At 43.6% G+C, this 19,756-nt stretch overlaps 2 protein-coding genes across 2 annotated transcripts in view; both read left to right on the top strand.

Annotated features, from left to right (window-relative positions):
* TRIO (trio Rho guanine nucleotide exchange factor) overlaps nucleotides 1–19,756 on the top strand; it is a 366,334-nt gene that overhangs the window by 20,281 nt on the left and 326,297 nt on the right. The gene's annotated exons all lie outside the window — the stretch shown is intronic.
* On the top strand, nucleotides 7,062–8,540 carry LOC122454188 (methylmalonic aciduria and homocystinuria type D homolog, mitochondrial-like). The gene has a single exon (XM_043488448.1). The coding sequence runs from the start codon at nucleotides 7,320–7,322 to the stop codon at nucleotides 8,208–8,210; it is 891 nt and encodes a 296-aa protein (XP_043344383.1). The 5' UTR covers nucleotides 7,062–7,319; the 3' UTR covers nucleotides 8,211–8,540.

The following is a 19,756-nucleotide window of genomic DNA, read 5'->3' as shown; positions in this document are numbered from 1 at the left end:
ACCCTTGGTGTCCCGAGGTATTGCTGTCATCTTGCTTGTTAGAAACACTTAGGACACGTGCGGCCCCCAGAACCATGGACAGCAGGACAGGTTGGCTCTTTCCAGTTGCCCCTGGTCGTGTATGGCCGTGGAGCTCTCTGAAGGAAGGATGCTCTCAAGGAAAATGAATGAACACAAGCTCCCCCCCCACCCCCACCTTCCCAGGAGCTGTATTTTATTTCATTTTTCCTGTTGACCATCCATCTTTCATTCAGAGGCTCTGTCTCTGCGTGTCCTTCAGAGGGACTTTCTTTAGGAGAGTGACTCACCCAGAGTTCATTCTCACAGCCTTAGTCCTTCACAAACAGAGCCCCATCTGCCTCACTGAAAAGTAAGCTTTTCAGAAAGGCCCCTGAACCCTGTAAATAGCTGTCACCAGTGCCTTTGTTCGAAGCTGTGTGTCGCTCTGAGCCCTGGGTTCATTCACCTGTCCTGGGTTTTCTGGCATCCAGACGAGATCAGGTCAGCTAGAATGGGACGGATGGTGGCTGCCAGGGGCACACGCCCTGATTCTGGACCTGTTGCGGTAGCCAGTGCCATTCTTCATGAAACAGACTCTCTTCTTTTTTAATCCCTTGTTTTCTCACTTTTTTCCTGCCTCTTATGTCTCTTCTCTGATCACTTCAGAGTGACCACACCGCTCCCGGGCCATTGCTGGACTTGGCTGGAGGCAGATGAGAGTCCGATTTCTGGGTCAGGCACTTAGGAGCATCCACAGCGAGGCTCCCCGTGGAGAGTCTTGATAAGTAAAGCACTGGCACAGGTACAGTCTTGGACTGGGGGAGCAGCGATGCCCGCGGAGCCCCCTGCCCTGTCCCCAGGCCCCTCGTGAGGCCCCTCCTGTGGGTCCCCTCCTGTCTCTTCTGTGCCTTTTCACCTGGCATCACCCCTGACTCTGAATCTTTTTCTACTTGACACCTTTTTAAAAAAAATTTATTGTATGCCATACCACACAGTATGCAGGATCTTGGTTCCCTGACCTGCCCGACTCTTGGCGACCCCATGGACTGTAGCCCTCTAGCCTCCTCTGTCCATGGAATTTTCCAGGCCAGAATACTGGAGTGGGTAGCTATTTCCTTTTCCATACTCAATGCCTCTTTAACCACAGGTATATCTAATGTCAAACTGGCATTGGATGATGATCTTTGCTAAACTTTGTTTAGCAAATAAAATACCACTAGTTCTGACTTCGGGGGTAATTCAATTCCTCCCGCTGAACTGCGGTATAATTACTCATCACAATTAAGTTGGGCTCTGTCACCCCAGCATCAGGTACTTTCTTTCTGATATTTTATTTTTTTAGCTGTCATCGACATCAAGGCTAAACTTCACTCATGGTTGTATCCCCAGCACCCAGCACCCAGTCGGTGCTTATTGAACATTGGCTGGAGGAACAGGCAAGGGCAGGCACATCCGAGGGTGGGAGGCAGATGTTGGCTCGAGGCCCAGATGTCTTTCTGGTGTAACATCCTCTCTCGTGCCGGACGGTGGGAGGAAGAGAGCTGGCTTCTGCACCTGGGGCGCGTGCATGCAAGCTGCCGGCCGGCCGGGTGAGGAGAAGCAATGGCCCCTCTCCTCGTTTGGCTGTTTTCGTACTTCTGTGTTGACCTGCTTACTGCTGTTTACTGTTGAAGAGTTAGCTACTTCTCCAGACCCACGACACCTCTCCCACTTGGCAAGGGGACTTGTCTCCCTTGCCATCCCCAGCTCCATCTAGCCTGGCCAGGCTCAGCAGATTCCGTGTCTGCTGAGTGACTACTAGGTTTGATCAGTTGCAGAGGAGAGTGAAGAAGCACCTTTTCTCAAGGTTTCCTTTGAGATTGGGATCTAGTCGCTGGTGAATGTTTTTGTTCCAACGAATTGATTTCCCAGTGGGTAGACTGTGGAAAGGTCGCGTTGGGGAGTGAGAGTGCTGGTTTTCTAAGCTCTCGGGAATGTTTTCTTAGGAGAACTTTCCATCAGCCTGCTAAGAAAGTTTCAGGTCCTTCTCGGCCTTCCCTTTTCCATACCTCGCTTCCATTTCTGAGACTTCCCCTCCCTTTTAAGGCTTTAGTTACAGGAATCTGAAAACAGGCCACAGGGCCTTTTAAAATTATACACATCAATATGAGGCCAACCCAGTTTTTCATAAATAGGTCAAGCTGTTTCTGCAAAGTCGGGTTTCAAAAACACTCTCTCCTTTAAAAGAAAGAGGTATTTTAAGGAAAGATGAGCCCCCAAGCAGGCAGGCACAACCAGTGTTCAAAGCTCAACTGTTGGCAGGGCCTGAGACTCCAGGCCGCAAGGAGATGCTAATTTCTGGGGCCTATCTTGGACGGGCTACCAGGTGCCACAGGCGTTAATTCCCAAGGGAGAGTCTGCCCTGGGCCACACATGTTGTTGGGCCAGGCTGGGCGTGAAGAGGAAGGCAGGGGGCAGACCTGTAAGGGGCTCTGGGTCCCGGAGAGGCAGCTTTTGAACGTGGGCCGTGAGGAGCAAGCGTTGCACTCAGGGAGCGTAGCGGAGACAGATTTTCTTCAGTTGACCAAGTAATCTTGCTTCATTTAACTACCAAACATTTATTTCTTATAGAGAGATCAACTTAAACATCTCCCTGAAGTTCATTTTTTACTGATGTTGTGCTTTCAATCTCTGTTATCAGAATCAGCTGATAACAACCTGATGTTGTGAAGGCATCTGAACGGTAGCACCTCAGGGGAGGGAAGAAACTTTGGTGGGACTTGCAAGGAGGCACTGCATGCTTATTTGAGAATAGATACCCTTGATGAATGGTGGTCATCTGTGGCGTGCTCCTTGGAAAAGTTTCTTGGACTCTGTCTCATGTTTGTAAGGTTGAAAAGAGGTCTTACTAGCTGTGAAGACTGTGTTCACAGGTGTAAACATTCACAGTATCACACCGAGAACATCGCCCTGAAGTAGAACATCGCCCCGAAGTCACGGATGGAACGCTTTATCATGCATCTCATGGGCCTCATCACCCGTGAAGAGTGTGCTCGCCAGGTGTTCAGTTCACCACCAAGTTTTTAGTGCTGTTAACGTTAGGGACTCTTGAGAGTCCCTTAATCTGCAAGGAGATCAATCAGTCTTAAAGAAAATCAGTCCTGAATATTCATTGGAAGGACTGATGCTGAAGCTGAAACTCCAATACTTTGGCCACCTGATGCAAAGAACTGATTCATTGAAAAAGACCTTGACGTTGGGAACGATTGAAGGCACGAGAAGGGGACGACAGAGGATGAGATGGTCGGATGGCATCACCAACTCAATGGACATGAGTTTGAGTAAACTCTGGGAGTTGGTGATGGACAGGGAGGCCTGGCGTGCTGCAGTCCATGGGGTCGCAAAGTGTCAGACATGACTGAGTGACTGAAGTGCACTGAACATAGCCTCATGCAGGAGATGCACTCTGAGTTTTACCCTGAGTTCCCCCAAATAGGGAGGCCCCACATAGGTGAACTAAGTAGATGCTCCGCAAATGTGTTATTCATCACATTTTTAGAATAGGAGAGTCTCCGATGAATCTTGAGTATATTGCAGTAGAATATGACTTATAAAGCCTGGTGTAGATCTGCTCATTTTTCCATTATGCTTGATTTTCAAGCTGATCTCTACCCCACAGTTCCCATGCAGTGGAGTAACGCGTTTGTGTTGCTCCGGGTCCTGTGTTCCCGCCCCGGAGAGTCTTGTGTGCGCGCATCCGCTCCTGCCCCCGATTCACAGGCAGCCCTCTGAGCCAGGCTTTAGTCGGTTGGGTTTGTTTGGCTTCTGTGACTTGGTGGGTGCCAGGGCTTACGAGTTCATGCCGCCACTTGGCAGTAGGAATGTTTAAATTCATGTTCCTGTGTGTCCGTGTTTTTTCATTTTAGTTACTGGTTGATGTCTCAGCCTGGTTGTTGCAGTAACCTGTGTTGAGAATTGCTGGTTAGAAATGTCACGAGGAAACCCAGATTCGTGTGTTGTTCCTCTCCTGGGGCAGGCGGTGGCCTTTCCCACGGGCCTGGGGGGACAAGAGAGCCTTGGAGCAGGAAGGCTTTGCCAGCTTCCTGCCCGGATCTGAGAGCCCGTGGTCACTGGGTGCCCTCTGCAGCCGGCACCCTCAGGGCCACTATGTAGAGGGTCAGGATTTTGATGTGTACTGTTTGAGTGTTTGACTTTTCAACTAGGTTATTTGAGGTGAATGTGTGGATTAAGTTTCTTGTTCTTTGGGTAGGACAGAATTAAAGGGAAAAATCTAAGCCATCCTGGTCTGATGATTTTGTTCATCACTCCTGTTACAGTCTTCATGGGTATTAAGACAGCTTTGTTCCATTTTTCTTTTATAAGAAGGTCCCCGTTTTTATATTTTTAACATTTATTTATTCGTTTATCTGGCTGGCCTGGGTCTTAGTTGCAGCATGTGAAGTCTTAGTTGGGTCATGTGGGGTTTCTTCCCCTGACCAGGGATTGAACCCCAGCCCCCTGCATTGGGACCATGGAGTCTTAGCCACTGGACCACCAGGGAAGTCCCCCTGTTTTTTTTTTTTCATGTCATGCTTTTTATTTTTATGTCATATTTTTACCTCACACAGTTGTGCTTGATGGTACAAGAGTCGTATTTTTAAGAAAGTGTTCCCACGTTGCCGTGTCCTTTACTTTTGTGGGATGATGTCATTTCTGATGATCACTGATTGATGTCTGAACAGCTCTCTTTCGATTCCAGGTATTATTTATAGTGATTTTAAAATGAGAGATTTTCTTTCAAAGGTGGGAAATTTGGGCTACGGCTCTGACTTTACCACTGAATCCCAGGAAATAGCTTGCCCTGTTTCATAAATTCTTTATATGTTGGCTTCTCTTGAAGTGATTATCAAGTCTGTGATGTCCTTTGTTTTATTCAACTGGAGTGCTCGAGTTGTCATAAAATGCATGTCAATGAGATGCGCTGTAACTTGCGTTTATTCTCTGCAGTGGTGGTAATAAAATTGTCTGCTACACTTAATTATGATTTCTCATATTGGGTTCATAGTGAGTTCTTAAAAACTAGGATCACCTGCTAGTTGATTGAAATCTACTTTTGGGAAATTAAAAGTGGTAAGTACTTAATGGTATTTTAGGATTAGCTTGAAAATATTTTGTAAGTTAATAGCACTTGGATCCCATGATGGTGTTGTCACCAGCTGTAGAGTGATTTGGTTGTTAGACAAGGTGTTTTAGAAAGGGTTTATTATTAAAAACAGGTGGTGGCCAGCTTTTATAGATGAAAGAGAAGGTAGTTGAGAAAAGCAGGGTTCCAGGTGATTAAATGGAATGTAGATGAAGCTGGGGAGAGGGAGAGAAGGAGGTCACAGGATGGGAAATCAGACCATGTATTAGGGATTTAAGAAAATGCTTTAAGCAGTGGTCTCCAACCTTTTTGGCACCAGGGACCAATTTCGTGGGAGACAGTTTTTTCCACAGACCCAGGGCAGTGGGAGATAGTTTTGGAATGGTTCAAGCACATTACATTTATTGTGCACTTTATTATTATTACATCAGTTGCACCTCAGATCATCAGGTATTAGATCCCAGAGGTTGGGGAACCCTGCCTTATAGAACTCACATATAATATTGGGGTGTATTTTCTGTATTTCGCTCAAAGCAGAGGTTCCTATTGTGACATGTTTTGGTTTTTTTAAAGAGTTTCATATTAGACATATTAAAGTTTTTTGTGGTTAGCTTTATGATGTAGATAATAGTTAGCTTTTTCTTAACACATTCCATGGAGAGAGTGTAGTAATTTATATATACTGGGGTTAAAAAGCTTTGGTTTTATTTAAAAATTTGATATACTTGCTTCCGATAATCTTTTGCTAGTTCCTGAATCCTTCACCATTCAGTTTTACATTCTGTTTTACCTAAAACACTCTTTAATGCTCACTTAATCATTCACACATCACACATTTCTTGAGCACCTACTGTGTGCTCAGCAGTAGGTAAAAGTAAAACCTTTTTTGGAGTTGATTTGAAGTTCTTGAGAGAGAATATTATATACATAGAAATGTATTTTATCACTTTTCAACTATTTGCATTCAATGTATTAAAGTTTAAATACCTATTTTAACTTGCTATATTATTTCAGCATTTGGTGAAATGAAGATAGTATATTAGCAATTGTAATAATGAGAAATTAATTGGAGTGTGACCCTGTTTCAGCATTTCAGTTGTTCAATTCTGTCTAGCCTTGCCCTGAGATCAAACATCATAAAGGTATTGGGGGAAGAATTGGAGATCTTTCTAGGCCTGGAGTAGTAAAGACACAGAGAGTATCCAGAAGACCCAGCCAAGTCTGATTTACCCAGTCAAATAAGTAAGTCAGACATCTGGTTTGTACTTCAGTTTGTATGACCAGAAAGAACTGATTGATGTTCGACGAAAGCTATACACATGGCAGATTATTTATACCGTTGTAAAAGAAGCAAAACATTTGGTAATAGCTTGCCGCAGGCATGGTGCCATTATAAGAAAGGCCTGTTGCTGAGTTTCTCATTGTCCACTCTAAATAATTGGTGGTGTTGTTTGGTTGTGAAGTTGTGACTCTTTTGCGACCCCATGGACTGTAGCCTGCCAGGCCTCTTTGTCCATGGATTTTCCAGGCAAAAATACTGGAGTGGGTAGCCATTTCCTCCTCCAGGGGGATCTTCCCGACCCAGGGAATGAACAGTCTCCTGTGACTCCCGCATTGGCAGGCGGGTTCTTTACCACTGAGCCACCAGGGAATACTTTTGACTAAAACTACAGGAATGCCAACCTAAATTTTTCAGCATTTGAAAGACTCTGAAATTGTACCATTTAAGGTCATGCTGGCTAGCTAAACTTTATAACATTTGATTGTAGACCCTAAGCTGAAGAGCCCGAGGTCAGAATTAGGCAATCTGCATTATTTGGGATAATGGAGGACAAAGGCAGGGTTTAGCCAATAGCTGCTCTTCGGTCCGTCCTGTCTTTTTCATTACTCTGCCAAGCACAGATGGGAGTCGCCCACAGAGACAAGGAGAGCTTGCTGCAGAGTAATTGTTTAGTAGACCAGAAGTGTATCTGAAACCTGACGAGGACTGGTTCCTTGCTGTTTCTTGGTATTTCCGGTCTGAAACCTCTGCCCTGGTGATAAGGTTAGAAAGCAAGAAATCAGCCCTTGCTAATTCAGATAAAAAATGCTGGCATCGAGAGTACGGGCCTGGGACCGCTGGAGGCGGCTGTGGCGGCGGCGACTGGAATAACTTTACAAAAGGGAAGATAATTTTCGTCTGCCCTTTCCACCAGAAATGGCCAATGTACTCTGTAACAGAGCCAGACTGGTTTCCTATCTCCCAGGATTTTGCTCTTTAGTTAAAAGGGTTGTCAATCCCAGAGCCTTTTCAACCGCAGGATCTTCAGGTTCTGATGAGTCTCATGTGGCCACTGCACCTCCAGATATCTGCTCTCGAACAGTTTGGCCTGGTGAAACCATGGGACCATTTGGACCTCAGGATCAGAGATTCCAGCTTCCTGGGAACATAGGTTTTGACTGTCACCTCAATGGGACTGCATCACAGAAGAAAAGCCAGGTTCATAAAACTTTACCTGATGTTCTAGCAGAACCTTTATCGAGTGAAAGACATGAATTTGTTATGGCACAATACGTGAATGAATTTCAGGGTAATGATACACCTGTTGAACAAGAAATTAACAGTGCAGAAACTTACTTTGAAAGTGCCAAAGTAGAGTGTGCAATCCAAACATGTCCAGAGTTGCTGCGAAGAGATTTTGAATCACTGTTTCCAGAAGTAGCCACCAACAAACTAATGATTCTGACTGTAACACAGAAAACTAAGAATGATATGACTGTTTGGAGTGAGGAGGTAGAAAATGAAAGAGAAGTGCTCTTAGAAAAGTTCATCAGCGGTGCTAAGGAAATTTGCTATGCCCTTCGAGCTGAAGGCTATTGGGCTGACTTTATTGACCCATCATCTGGTTTGGCATTTTTTGGACCATATACAAACAACACTCTTTTTGAAACAGATGAATGCTATCGACATTTAGGATTCTCTGTTGATGATCTTGGCTGCTGTAAAGTGATTCGTCACAGTCTCTGGGGTACCCATGTGGTTGTAGGAAGTATCTTTACTAATGCTACACCAGACAGCCATATTATGAAGAAATTAAGTGGAAACTAGCAGTAGTGTCAATTAATTTGATCTTCTGCTTGTCTGTAACATTTGGGATGATCCACAAGCATTGTCAAAGGCTTCCGTTTTTAAAATTTACTCCCTTGTAGGTATTTATTTCAACATTATGGATTTACAATATTGGCAAGTGGTTTATAATTTTTAAATTTCAAATACTCATATTATCATTAAATACATGTTGAGCACATCCACATTGTACAGAATGTGATAATTAACATGTAACCAGGGTATGATCTCATATTGTTATTTCTCCCCTTAATTGGAAAAACCTCACTTTTAATTATACCTCTCCAAAAATAAATCATACATTTGGCTATGGAAAAAAAAAAAAATGCTGGCATCAAAGCCCAGAGGGTTTGTGTTGTTTTGTGCATATAAATGAGAAGCGTCCATCTCTATAACTCTTGCCTTCCTGTGATGGTCAACATAAATCTAGGTAGAGCCTTGCTTGTCGTTTGCAAATGCAGCATTATGGACGAACCCCCAGCAGTGACCACTCGGCTCTAAGTAAGGTCACTGCAGCGAAGTGAGACAAAGGAGCCTGTGTGCTGACACTTCAGCCTCACTAAGGTGGAGATTCTTCATGGCCTTTGGGAAAAGATCCCCTTTATGATGCTGCTAGTTTCTGGGGAAGGTAGCTCTAGTTGCCACCCATCCCTAGTGGTCTAATACTCAGTGGCCCTGGTGTTTCATAGTTTGCACTTGAGGAGTTACATCACAGCCTGGCGTATACTTTCAGGGCCTGACTTGGTGAAGGCTTTTCTGGCTCCTGGGGCAACAAAGGGAATTTATCCAAAGTGTGTGGGGCCTTCAGTCTCCTGGGGAGGGGTGGGGTGAGGGGAGGGAGGGGAGGTGGCCTCGTCTCATGGTGAGGAGGTGCTGGAGGAGAGGGCTGGTGCCCTCTCACAGAGCTGCCCTAAGCCCATCTCTGTTTTCTGTTTCTCCCTCAAGTCGTCTTTGTGTCTTGTCTGTCTGCCTACCCAGCCTACTTTACCTTGCTTTCATAACTTAAAGAAGGGATTGACTAGCAGCTCAGAGAAGTTGGTCATCTGGGGTCAGGGGCACACACAGGGCTGCCCCCTGAATCCTGGCCTGGGAAAGATTCTGCTCAGAGCTTATGGTCCCCTGCCTAAGAGCCTGGTTCTCAGTGACTCTTAAGACATTCCATCCAAAGGTAGAGCTCAAAAAGTCAAGTAAGTAATGCAGTGTCCAGAGTACAGAGATTTTGGCTGGAGTGAAGAAACCCATGAACTTGGATGGGAAAGAAATTAATTACATCTTTATTTTTTCCCAGCTCTCCAACTAAATACGGTATTTCTTTCCATCGTGAATGTAACGCAGTAGTTCTGGCAGCACCTGTGACTTGTCATCAGTGGACACCACACATATTTTCAAATTCTGTTATGTGTGCTTAACTGCAGAGGCCTCAGAGTTTCCTTAGTGCTCAGCACTGATTCACATGTCAGTGGTTACTAGACTGGCTGCTACATCTTGTTTCGTGTGTCCTAAAGAAGCACAGAAATACTTTGAAGTCTTTAGATGACTTCGAAAAACATGGTTGATTTTCTGTGTAACGTTATTGTTTTTCTTTTATGTATTTGAACACAGTATTCTGAGAAGAGATCCATTAAGTGTCTCCAGACTGCCACTGGTTAGAACTCCATGACTTCCAAAACATTGTGAGCAGGAATTGGACCACAAGTTTTCTTCTTGAGACTATCAGGATGCAAATATTTTCTACAAGTTTTCCAGTTTCCTTCTAACTTTCTCCACTCTTTACTTAGAACACCCTTTCCACAATTTTTACTTTAAAAAAAAAAATTCTTTAAGGTCTAGGAGTGGAGTCCAATTCTTGTTTCTCTTTTGTGTAAATTGTATGTTCTTTGGAGCTGATGATTCTATATTATTATGGTATTAAAATTCAGTGATATACCAGCATAAAACTAGGTCTTGGAACATAACTTCAAGATGTGGAAGCAAGATCCGTTTCATAAACCTAGTTTTCTCAGGATCAGATATGATGAGGCTCAGTTCACTTAAGTTTGCCTGGGCATTTTGAATAAAACTCATTTTATCACATTGACAACTATACAGATATTTTGGGCACCCCCCCTGCCCCAAAGTGGTAATGTAGGCTTTGTCTTGTATAGTTGACCATCAGTCCACTTATATGACCTCAGCATAATTTATGAGAGTCATGAAAATATATAGGATATGTTGACGCGTGTGTGTGCTGGTTGGGGGAGATCATGCTTATGAGAAGAAAGTTCACAAAATACCGTGTTACAGTAAATCTGTATCTTTGCATCAGAAATAGTGATATGTTATTTTTTAGAGGTGACTACATTTTAAATGAGAACCATAGTTCTCATTAAAAAATACATTTTTATGCCAGTTCTTTATAAAACAGAGGTCTTAAATTCCTATTTATGCTTTCAAAGATGATTTTAAAAGTTAGATACATTGAGCCTTTCAAAAAATAATATTTTTGCTTAATGCCAAGTAGTCGGAGCTAGCCAAAGCATTTAATTTTTCTTTACATCATAGTCACTTGGGTTTTGGGCCTTAAGTCCCATCTTTATGGCCATTGAACATTTGATGCATATATTGAGAGAATTGATATTGAATATATTAATTTAATAAATGCAGTGGTCTTCTGAAACACTTGACCATTAAATTCAGTTTTCACAAGGGTGTTTTTAGATGAGCACAGACAGCCCGTTTCCCATAGTTTCCCTGTGGCTGGTTTGTCCCATGGACTCTGCCCTGAGCTTTGAGAGAGGAAGGCACCCACAGCAGTGAACATACAAGGACGCCCCGGCGGCAGGGGATTTATTCAGGAATCCACTTAGGTGTTGACAACAAATGAATATTCATGTATTTAAAACTTTCATAAATAAATTGCCACATTTACATTTTGTTTTCTGTGGCTTATATTTCACACATTTAATGATTTCAAAGTTTAAAGATCCCATTTTATTTTTTTGTATAATGATGGAATGTGAATATTTTCAAACACACAAAATGTCATGAAAATTTCAAACACACAGAGACCTTGTTACGGCCCTGCTCCCTTTCTGGTGCTTGTGCGAGTTTCACGCTGCTGGGCTCTGGCTGTCCTGAAGCTTGGGGCACTAGAGACACACCTTCCCTGCTGGAGCTCCTGTCCTGGGACCTGGGGATTTGGACGGCCCAGGATACTGACATTTTAAAGCATGCTGCCTCCAGTTCACTAGGAAATAGGGAAATATATATATAAATATATAAGGTATTATATATAAATATATGGGCTTCCCTGGTGGCTCTGCAGTAAAGAATCTGCCTGCAATGCAGAGATGTGGGTTTGGTCCCCCGGTCAGGAAAATCTCCTGGAGGAGGGCATGCTGACCCACTTCATTATTCTTACCTGGGAAATCCCGTAGACAGAGGAGCTTGGTGGGCTACAGTCCCTGGAGTTGCAGAGTTGGACAGGACTGAAGCAACTGAGCATGCATACACACACACACACACACACACACACACACATACAGGCATATATACATATATATACACACACACACACACACACATACAGGCATATATACATATATACACACACACAGAGGCATATATACATATATATATATACAGACACACACACACAGGCATATATACATACATATATATATACAGACACACACACAGGCATATATACATATATATACACACACACACACAGGCATATATACATATATATATATACACACACACACAGGCATATATACATATATATATATACACACACAGGCATATATACATATATATACACACACACAGGCATATATACATATATATATATACACACACACACACACATACATACAGGCATATATACATATACATATTTAACATATAAAATAGAAATGATAGCTGACAGAGGAAGAGGAGAAAAAGAGATGGAGCAAAAGAAAGACGGTCCCTCTGTGGGCTGGGACCCAGGACCCCTTGGAGAGGAAGAATTGCTCCCAACTCTGCCAAGGGCTCTCACTTCTCTGGTCACTGTGTCAGGCCCCTCAGGGTTATTGGCTGAGTATTTTGGCTGCATACTCAGCCAACAGGTTGTTGGGTCCGCTTTGCATCTGTATGTGCGTGCTAAGTCGCTTCAGTCGTGTCCAACTCTGTGTGACGCCATGGACTATAGCCCACCAGGCTCCTCTGCCCATGGGATTCTCCAGGCAAGAATACTGGAGTGGGTTGCCATTTCTTGCTCCAGGGCATCTTCCCAACTGAGGGATTGAACCTGTGGCTCTTAGGTAAGAGCATCTGTAGGATGTAGGATGTAGGACTTGCCCTGAAATTTCCACAGACCTGTTGTTACAGTTTAAACAAACCAGCAAAATCAGTCAAACTCACTGCAAGGATTTTTATCAATGTTGGTGTTACATTTACTTACCACTTAGTATCATGGATGCGTGCATGCTCAGTCGTGTCCAACTCTTTGCAAGCCTGTGGACTGTAGCCTGCCAGGCTCTTGTCCATGAGATGCTCCAGGAAGAATAGTGAAGTGGGTTGCCATTTCCATCTCCTGGGATCTTCCTGACCCAGGGATCGAACCCAGGTCTCCTGCGTTGGCAGGCGGGTTCTTTACCACTGAGCCACCAGGGAAGCCCTCTTGATTGATAAGCTGATTGTATAATTTATGGTCTAAACAGAGACACTTTTATGAAAGAGGGGTTTACTGATAATTATCTTGGAACAATAGGGGTAAGCTGGGACTGTCCCTGCTGAACCAGGATGTAAGGTCCGTTGACTCACTGCCCTCTGTTTTCTAATTGGCATTTACAGAGGATGAGAGTCATGTTAAGACATTCATGACTCCCGTGGTGAGTGTTTTGTGGTTTATTCCTAACTTGGATACAGTGATGTGTGACTCAGTGTGGGGCACACCACGGCATTGACGACTTGCCGAGAAGAGGAGTCAGGCGAGATGCTGCTGAGTCAGAGCCCCTGTCAATGGGGGTCTGTTTCCAAACAGACCTAAGTGAATTCAGAACCCGCCCCAGCCCCTTGAGTGGCTGAATCGCCCGTTTTATGTGGGAGCTAAGTGGGACCGGAGCCGTGAATCAGGGTTTGTCAACACTCAGGACCTGGCGTGGGGCCTGCCCTTCTTCACAGGAACTCAGAAGGGGGTCTTTGTGCCCACCTCCCTCCCCTGGGACAGAAGAAGGGTGGTGAAAAAAAGCTTTTTAATCTCCTCCTCTTCTGGGCGTGTGAAGTTATTTTGCTCAGAGCCCTCCCCCACTCCTGGCCTGCATGTCTCCTACCCGTCTCCACCCGCTCCTAGGTGGGTCTGGTGTCCCAGAGTGAGAAAACACTCCTCTCCAGCGCTTCAATTCCCTGCCTGGAGCCCCTGGAAGCTTTTCCACCGTCTGTTAGAGGAATTGGTCTGTATTTGTTCTCAACTGTTCTGTAATGCTAGGTTAAATCCGTCTCTAAATGTGATTTTAAAAACCATCTAGAAATTAAAAAATGCATTCTTTTTCTGCCCTCGGGACTCTTCAAAAGGAAAAGCATTTACATAAACAAAGCAGAATGGATGCTGTTAAAAGCATTATTTTTATTCTGACAATCTGGAGTTTTCTATGTATTGGACATGTAACATCCTTAAAGTTTACCTGATCCTTGGAAGACATGTGGGTGAAGGACCAGTTCACTGGAATACAGTCCTAGTCCAGTCTGTGCATTATATCCCCTGGTTTCCTGGTACAATCTCCTGGAATAACCTAGATAAAAAGCTGGCTACATGCTGATATTTTCAGTCTGTGTGGCCTCAATTTCTGAACTGATCATTACATGCTGCCTGGAGCTTCCTATTCTCATTGGATTAAAAAAGATTATTTTGAAGGGAATGGGGCAAAAGAGGCTAACTGACTTTACCCCTCTGTTTCTTTCACTGTGCTGAGCATATTGAGTTAAAAGGAAGCTGTCAGTGTTCTTATCTAAATAAGGTTCACTTGCTTTAAAAAAAAAAATGTAACCTAAATTGGACTTTGCTGAGAATCTCATTTTGTGCTTAAAAAAATTCACGGAAGTAGGACGTGTGTTTAGAGCTGTCTCATCTCAAAAGACAAGAATACATCTCAAAATAGAGAATATAGGTGGATAGTTTTAATTTTCTTCTGGAGTTTTTTATTTTAGTTGGCTTATATTTCTACATGGGATAAAATATTTAACTTTATGCAGTGAAATTCTTTATCAAAGAGCTAAGGTATGAAGAAGACGTCTCAGGTGGCTCAGTGGTAAAGACTCTGCCTGCCAGCAGGAGACCCAGGTTTGATCCCTCGGTTGGGAAGATCCCCTAGAGGAGGAAATGGCAACCCACTCCAGTATTCTTGCCTGGAGAATCCCATGGACAGAGGAGCCTGGCGGGCTACAGTACATCGTGTCACAAAGAGTCGGACATGACTTAGTGACTAGATAGCAGCAAGATATAAAGACCATTCAAGAAAATTGCATTTGTTCAATTCACTTTTAGAAATTTTAGGGAGGTTCCATTGTATGGATTATATTAAAAAAAAACAAAAAAACAAAAACTAACAGTGGACTATTCTACTTCTGTGTATGTCTCAGCCTCCTACCTTTTCATAGGACATGCAGCTTGCATCACAGCCTCTTTCTCAGTAATAGAAGAAGACATCTTATTTAAGCAATACAGGATGAACCTGGCTATTTTCTCCAGATAGCATATTGTTCTTAGGTGCCTTGAGATGTGTAAGGGAACACTGGAAGGGCTCAGGCGTTGGCCTGGTCGGAATGCTGGTAGTGCCTCTCCAAAGGCTGGGGCATCTGTTGAAACTGAAGTTGGGGCCCCACTCAGCACTTTGTGGACACTGCAGCGAGATGAGCCTGGAAGCTGGCCACCTGTTCCTGTCAACTGTTGTTTTCAGTTCCGTTCAGTCTCGAAATTGTGTCCGACTCTTGACCACAGGGACTGCAGCATGCCAGGCTTCCCTGTCCTTCACCATTTCCCAGAGTTTGCGCTAACTCAGGTCCACTGACTCAGTGATGCCATCCAACCACCTCATCCTCCGTCATCCTCTTCTCCTCCTGCCTTCAGTCTTTCCCAGCATCAGGGTCTTTCCTAATGAATCCACTTTTCACATAATGTGGCCAAAGTATTGGAAATTCGGCTTCAGCATCAGTCCTTCCAGTGAATATTCAGAGTTGATTTCATTTAGGATGGGCTGGTTTGATTAACCAGCTGCCGTTAGCTGCCTATTGGTCCTGATGCTGGCGGGTAGAACCTCACAGGTGTCCTGTGATCCATCACATCTGAAGACCAGTGCTGACCCCCATGCCAGGCTGTGAATGGCTGTGGGCAGGCGGCACAGGACCCTCAGGTAGCGCATGTGGGCCTGTGTCCAGCACCCCCGGGCAGCTGCACTGCAGAAATCCCTGTTTGAGGGCCATTGCTGTGCACTCGGAATGCTCTGGCTTCCTCACGCTTTGCTTTGTAGACCAGTGTCAGGGGCATTTAAAACAGACTGGAGGATCTTAGCCGAGTTGAGGATCTGAGTGGATAAGCCAGAGCAGTAACTAGGCACAGTGGCAAGAACTGAGTATCCGAAGAGTTTCATGTGTTGGCTGTGCCATTACGGCTTGTCAGCTCTGCACCTGCCCTTTGCCGAGTACGTCCTTGGCTAGGGGCCAGGGGTTGTCCTTTTTTTAAAAAATTTTAATTTTTAAATTTTAATTGGAGGCTAATTACTTTACAATATTGTGGTAGTTTTTGCCGTACATTGACATGAGTCAGCCACGGGTGTACATGTGTCCCCCGATCCCGAACCCCCCTCCCACCTTCCTCCCCCAACTCATCCCTCTGGGATGTCCCAGCGCACTAGCTTTGAGTGCCCTGTTTCATGCGTTGAACTTGTACTGGTCGTCTATTTCACATGTGGTGATATACATGTTTCAATGCTATTCTCTCAAATCATCCCACCCTCGCCTTCTCCCACAGAGTCCAAAAGTCTGTTCTTTATATCTGTGTCTCTTTTGCTGTCTTGCATATATGATCATCATTACCATCTTTCTAAATTCCATATGTATGTATTAATATACTGTATTGGTGTTTTTCTTTCTCACTTACTTCACTATGTATAATAGGCTCCAGTTTCATCTACTTCATTAGAACTGATTCAAATGTGTACTTTTTAATAGCTGAGTAATATTCCATTGTGTATATGTACCACAGCTTTCTTATCCATTCATCTGCCGATGGACATCTAGGTTGCTTCCGTGTCCTAGCTATTGTAAACAGTGCTGCGATGAACATTGGGGTGCACATGTCTCTTTCAGTTCTGGTTTCCTCAGTGTGTATGCCCAGCAGTGGGATCGCTGGGTCGTATGGCAGTTCTATTTCCAGTTTTTTAAGGATTCTCCACACTGTTCTTCATAGTAGCTGTACTGGTTTGCATTCCCACCAACAATGTAAGAGGGTTCCCTTTTCTCCACATCCTCTCCAGCGTTTATTGTTTGTAGACTTTTTGATAGCAGCCATTCTGACTGGCGTGAGATGATACCTCATTGTGGTTTTGACTTGCATTTCTCTAATAATGAGTGATGTTGAGCATCTTTTCATGTGTTAGCCATCTGTATGTCTTCTTTGGACAAATTTCTGTTTAGTTCTTTGGCCCATTGTTTGATTGGGTTTATTTTTTTGGTATTGAGCTGCATGAGCTGCTTGTATACTTTTAAGATTAATTCTTTGTCAGTTGCTTCATTTGCTGTTATTTTTTCCCATTCTGAAGGCTGTCTTTTCACCTTGCTTATAGTTTCCTTCATTGTGTAAAAGCTTTTTAAAGTTTAATTAGGTTCCATTTGTTTATTTTTGCTTTTATTTCCATTACTCTGGGAGGTAGGTCATAGAGGATCTTCCTGTGATTTTACATCAGAGCATGTTTTGCCTATGTTTTCCTTTAGGAGTTTTATAGTTTCTGGTCTTACATTTAGATCTTTAATTCACTTTGAGTTTATTTTTGTGTATGGTGTTAGAAAGTGTTCTAGTTTTATTCTCTTACAAGTGGTTGGCCAGTTTTCCCAGTGCCACTTGTTAAAGAGATTGTCTTTTTTCCATTGTATATTTTTGCCTTCTTTGTCAAAGATAAAGTATCCATAGGTGTGTAGATTTATTTCTGAACTTTCTAGTTTTTTCCACTGATCTATATTTCTGTCTTTGTGCCAGTACCATACTGTCTTGATGACTGTACCTTTGTAGCATAGTCTGAGGCAGGTTGATTCCTCCAGTTCCATTCTTCTTTCTCAAGATTACTTTGGCTTTTTGAGGTTTTTTTGTATTTCCATACAAATTGTGAAGTTATTTGTTCTAGTTCTGTGAAAAATACCGTTGGTAGCTTGATAGGGATTGCATTGAATCTGTAGATTGCTTTGGGTAGTATACTCTTTTTCACTATATGGATTCTTCTGATCCATGAACATGGTAAGTTTCTCCATCTATTTGTGTCATCTTTGATTTCTTTCATCAGTGTTTTATAGTTTTCTATATATAGGTCTTTTATTTCTTTAGGTAGGTTTATTCCTAAGTATTTTTTTCTTTTCGTCTCAATGGTAAATGGGATTGTTTCCTTAATTTCTCTTTCAGTTTTCTGGTTGTTAGTGTATAGGAATGCAAGGGATTTCTGTGTATTAATTTTATATCCTGCAACTTTACTATATTCATTGATTAGTTCTAGTAATTTTCTGGTGGTGTCTTTAGGGTTTTCTATGTAGAGGATCATGTCATCTGCAAACAGTGAGTTTTACTTCTTTTCCAATCTGGATTCCTTTTATTTCTTTTTCTTCTCTGATTGCTGTGGCTAAAACTTCCAAAACTATGTTGAATAGTAGTGGTGAGAGTGGGCACCCTTGTCTTGTCCCTAACTTTGGGGAAATGCTTTCAATTTTTCGCCATTGAGGATAATGTTTGCTGTGGGTTTATCATATATGGCTTTTATTATATTGAGGTATGTTCCTTCTATGTCTGCTTTCTGTAGAGTTTTTGTTATACATGGATGTTGAATATTGTCAAAGGCTTTCTCTGCATCTATTGAGATAATCATGTGGCTTTTATCTTTCAGTTTGTTAATGTGGTGTATCACAGTGATAGGTTTGTGAATGTTGAAGAATACTTGCATCCCTGGGATAAAGCCTACTTGGTCATGATGTATGGTCTTTTTACTGGGGTCCCTCTTCTGTGTTTTACATCTGGGGGAGCCCCTGCTGAGCCTTCCTCAGGTTGTCTGCTGGGTGCCTTCCCAGGGCCCCGCTCACATGGGTCCTGGCATTTTCCCCCTGGAACCTGCTGAGGGTCATGAGGCCAGTATGTGGGCAGGTAGCTCTTGGGTTCTGGACCCAACCCGCTCTAACCCTGAAGCATGTTGTGTTCTTTGTCCCATACCCTGCTGCCTTCTGAGGAAGTTTGCAGGTCTGAGGAACTAGCTCCACAGCCCAGAGGAAGAGCACTGAAGTTGAAACCCTCCGGGATCCACCTTCTTCCTCATCTCCAGTAGTGGTACCTCATTTTGCCCAAAGAGTCTCTCATACATCTCATACATCTTTGTGATCATGGCCTTGTAGGGAAAGTTGTGCATTTTTTGCTTTGTTTTCAAGAAATGACACGGCCTCCTCTTCCCAGTCATACCCATAACAATTTTCAAGGGCTCATGAAAGTCATGCAGCTTAGAGATTTGGCAACTTGAATCCTGGGGGCTCAGATGGTAAAGAATCTGCCTGCAGTGCAAGAGACCAGGCTTCGATTCCTGGGTGAGGAAGATCCTCTGGAGAAGAAATGGCAACCCACTTCAGTATTCTTGCCTGGAGAATCGCATAGACAGAGGAGCTGGCGGGCTGCAGTCCACGGGGTCCCAGAGAGTTGGATGCAGCTGAGCACTCACACACACACACAGGAAGCTCCTAAACGTGCGCATAACCTCTGTTTTTAATCGCCTAGTATTCTCTCCATCCCTCCGCCTCGATACTCTTCTGAAGGTGAGCTCTCTTCCCCTGAAACGTCAGTTGATTCCGGTGTTGGCTGTTGGAGCTCAAGCATCCAGACCCACCAGAGCTCTTTTCTGCGGAGTCTCTGAAATGTCTGAGAACGGAGAGCAGGTCCCTCCTGGCCTCAGGGTCTTCTTTAAGCAGCCGCGCTTTTCCTCGCTGCCCCCCAGTAGCGTCCACGCTTCGCACTGCTGTGGATCACAGCATACCAGCTCTGATCTCTGTGACCTGTGCAGGGTACATGCTGCCCTGCCCTGTCCTGTCCGAGTTCCCGCTCATAGAGCTCTCCAGAATGCCCAGGGTTTTTTTGTTCCTTTAGTTCCTTTTTTTCACCCAGATCCTTCCTCACTTGAACTTAAGAAATTAATATTTTGAATGTAAATGTGACTTTACACGTTATCTTTGAATTTCATCTTAGTACTTCTTTCAGTTCTTTCTCTTCAGATCTTTGGATAGTATTTTTTTTTTTTTCTTTCTCCACTGATACACTAATGAGTTCTGAG

The sequence above is a fragment of the Cervus canadensis genome, chromosome 16 (assembly GCF_019320065.1).
Source record: "Cervus canadensis isolate Bull #8, Minnesota chromosome 16, ASM1932006v1, whole genome shotgun sequence".
NCBI lineage: Eukaryota > Metazoa > Chordata > Mammalia > Artiodactyla > Cervidae > Cervus > Cervus canadensis.
Note: the sequence above shows the minus strand (reverse complement) of the source record. Positions and strands in the feature narration are given on the sequence as shown.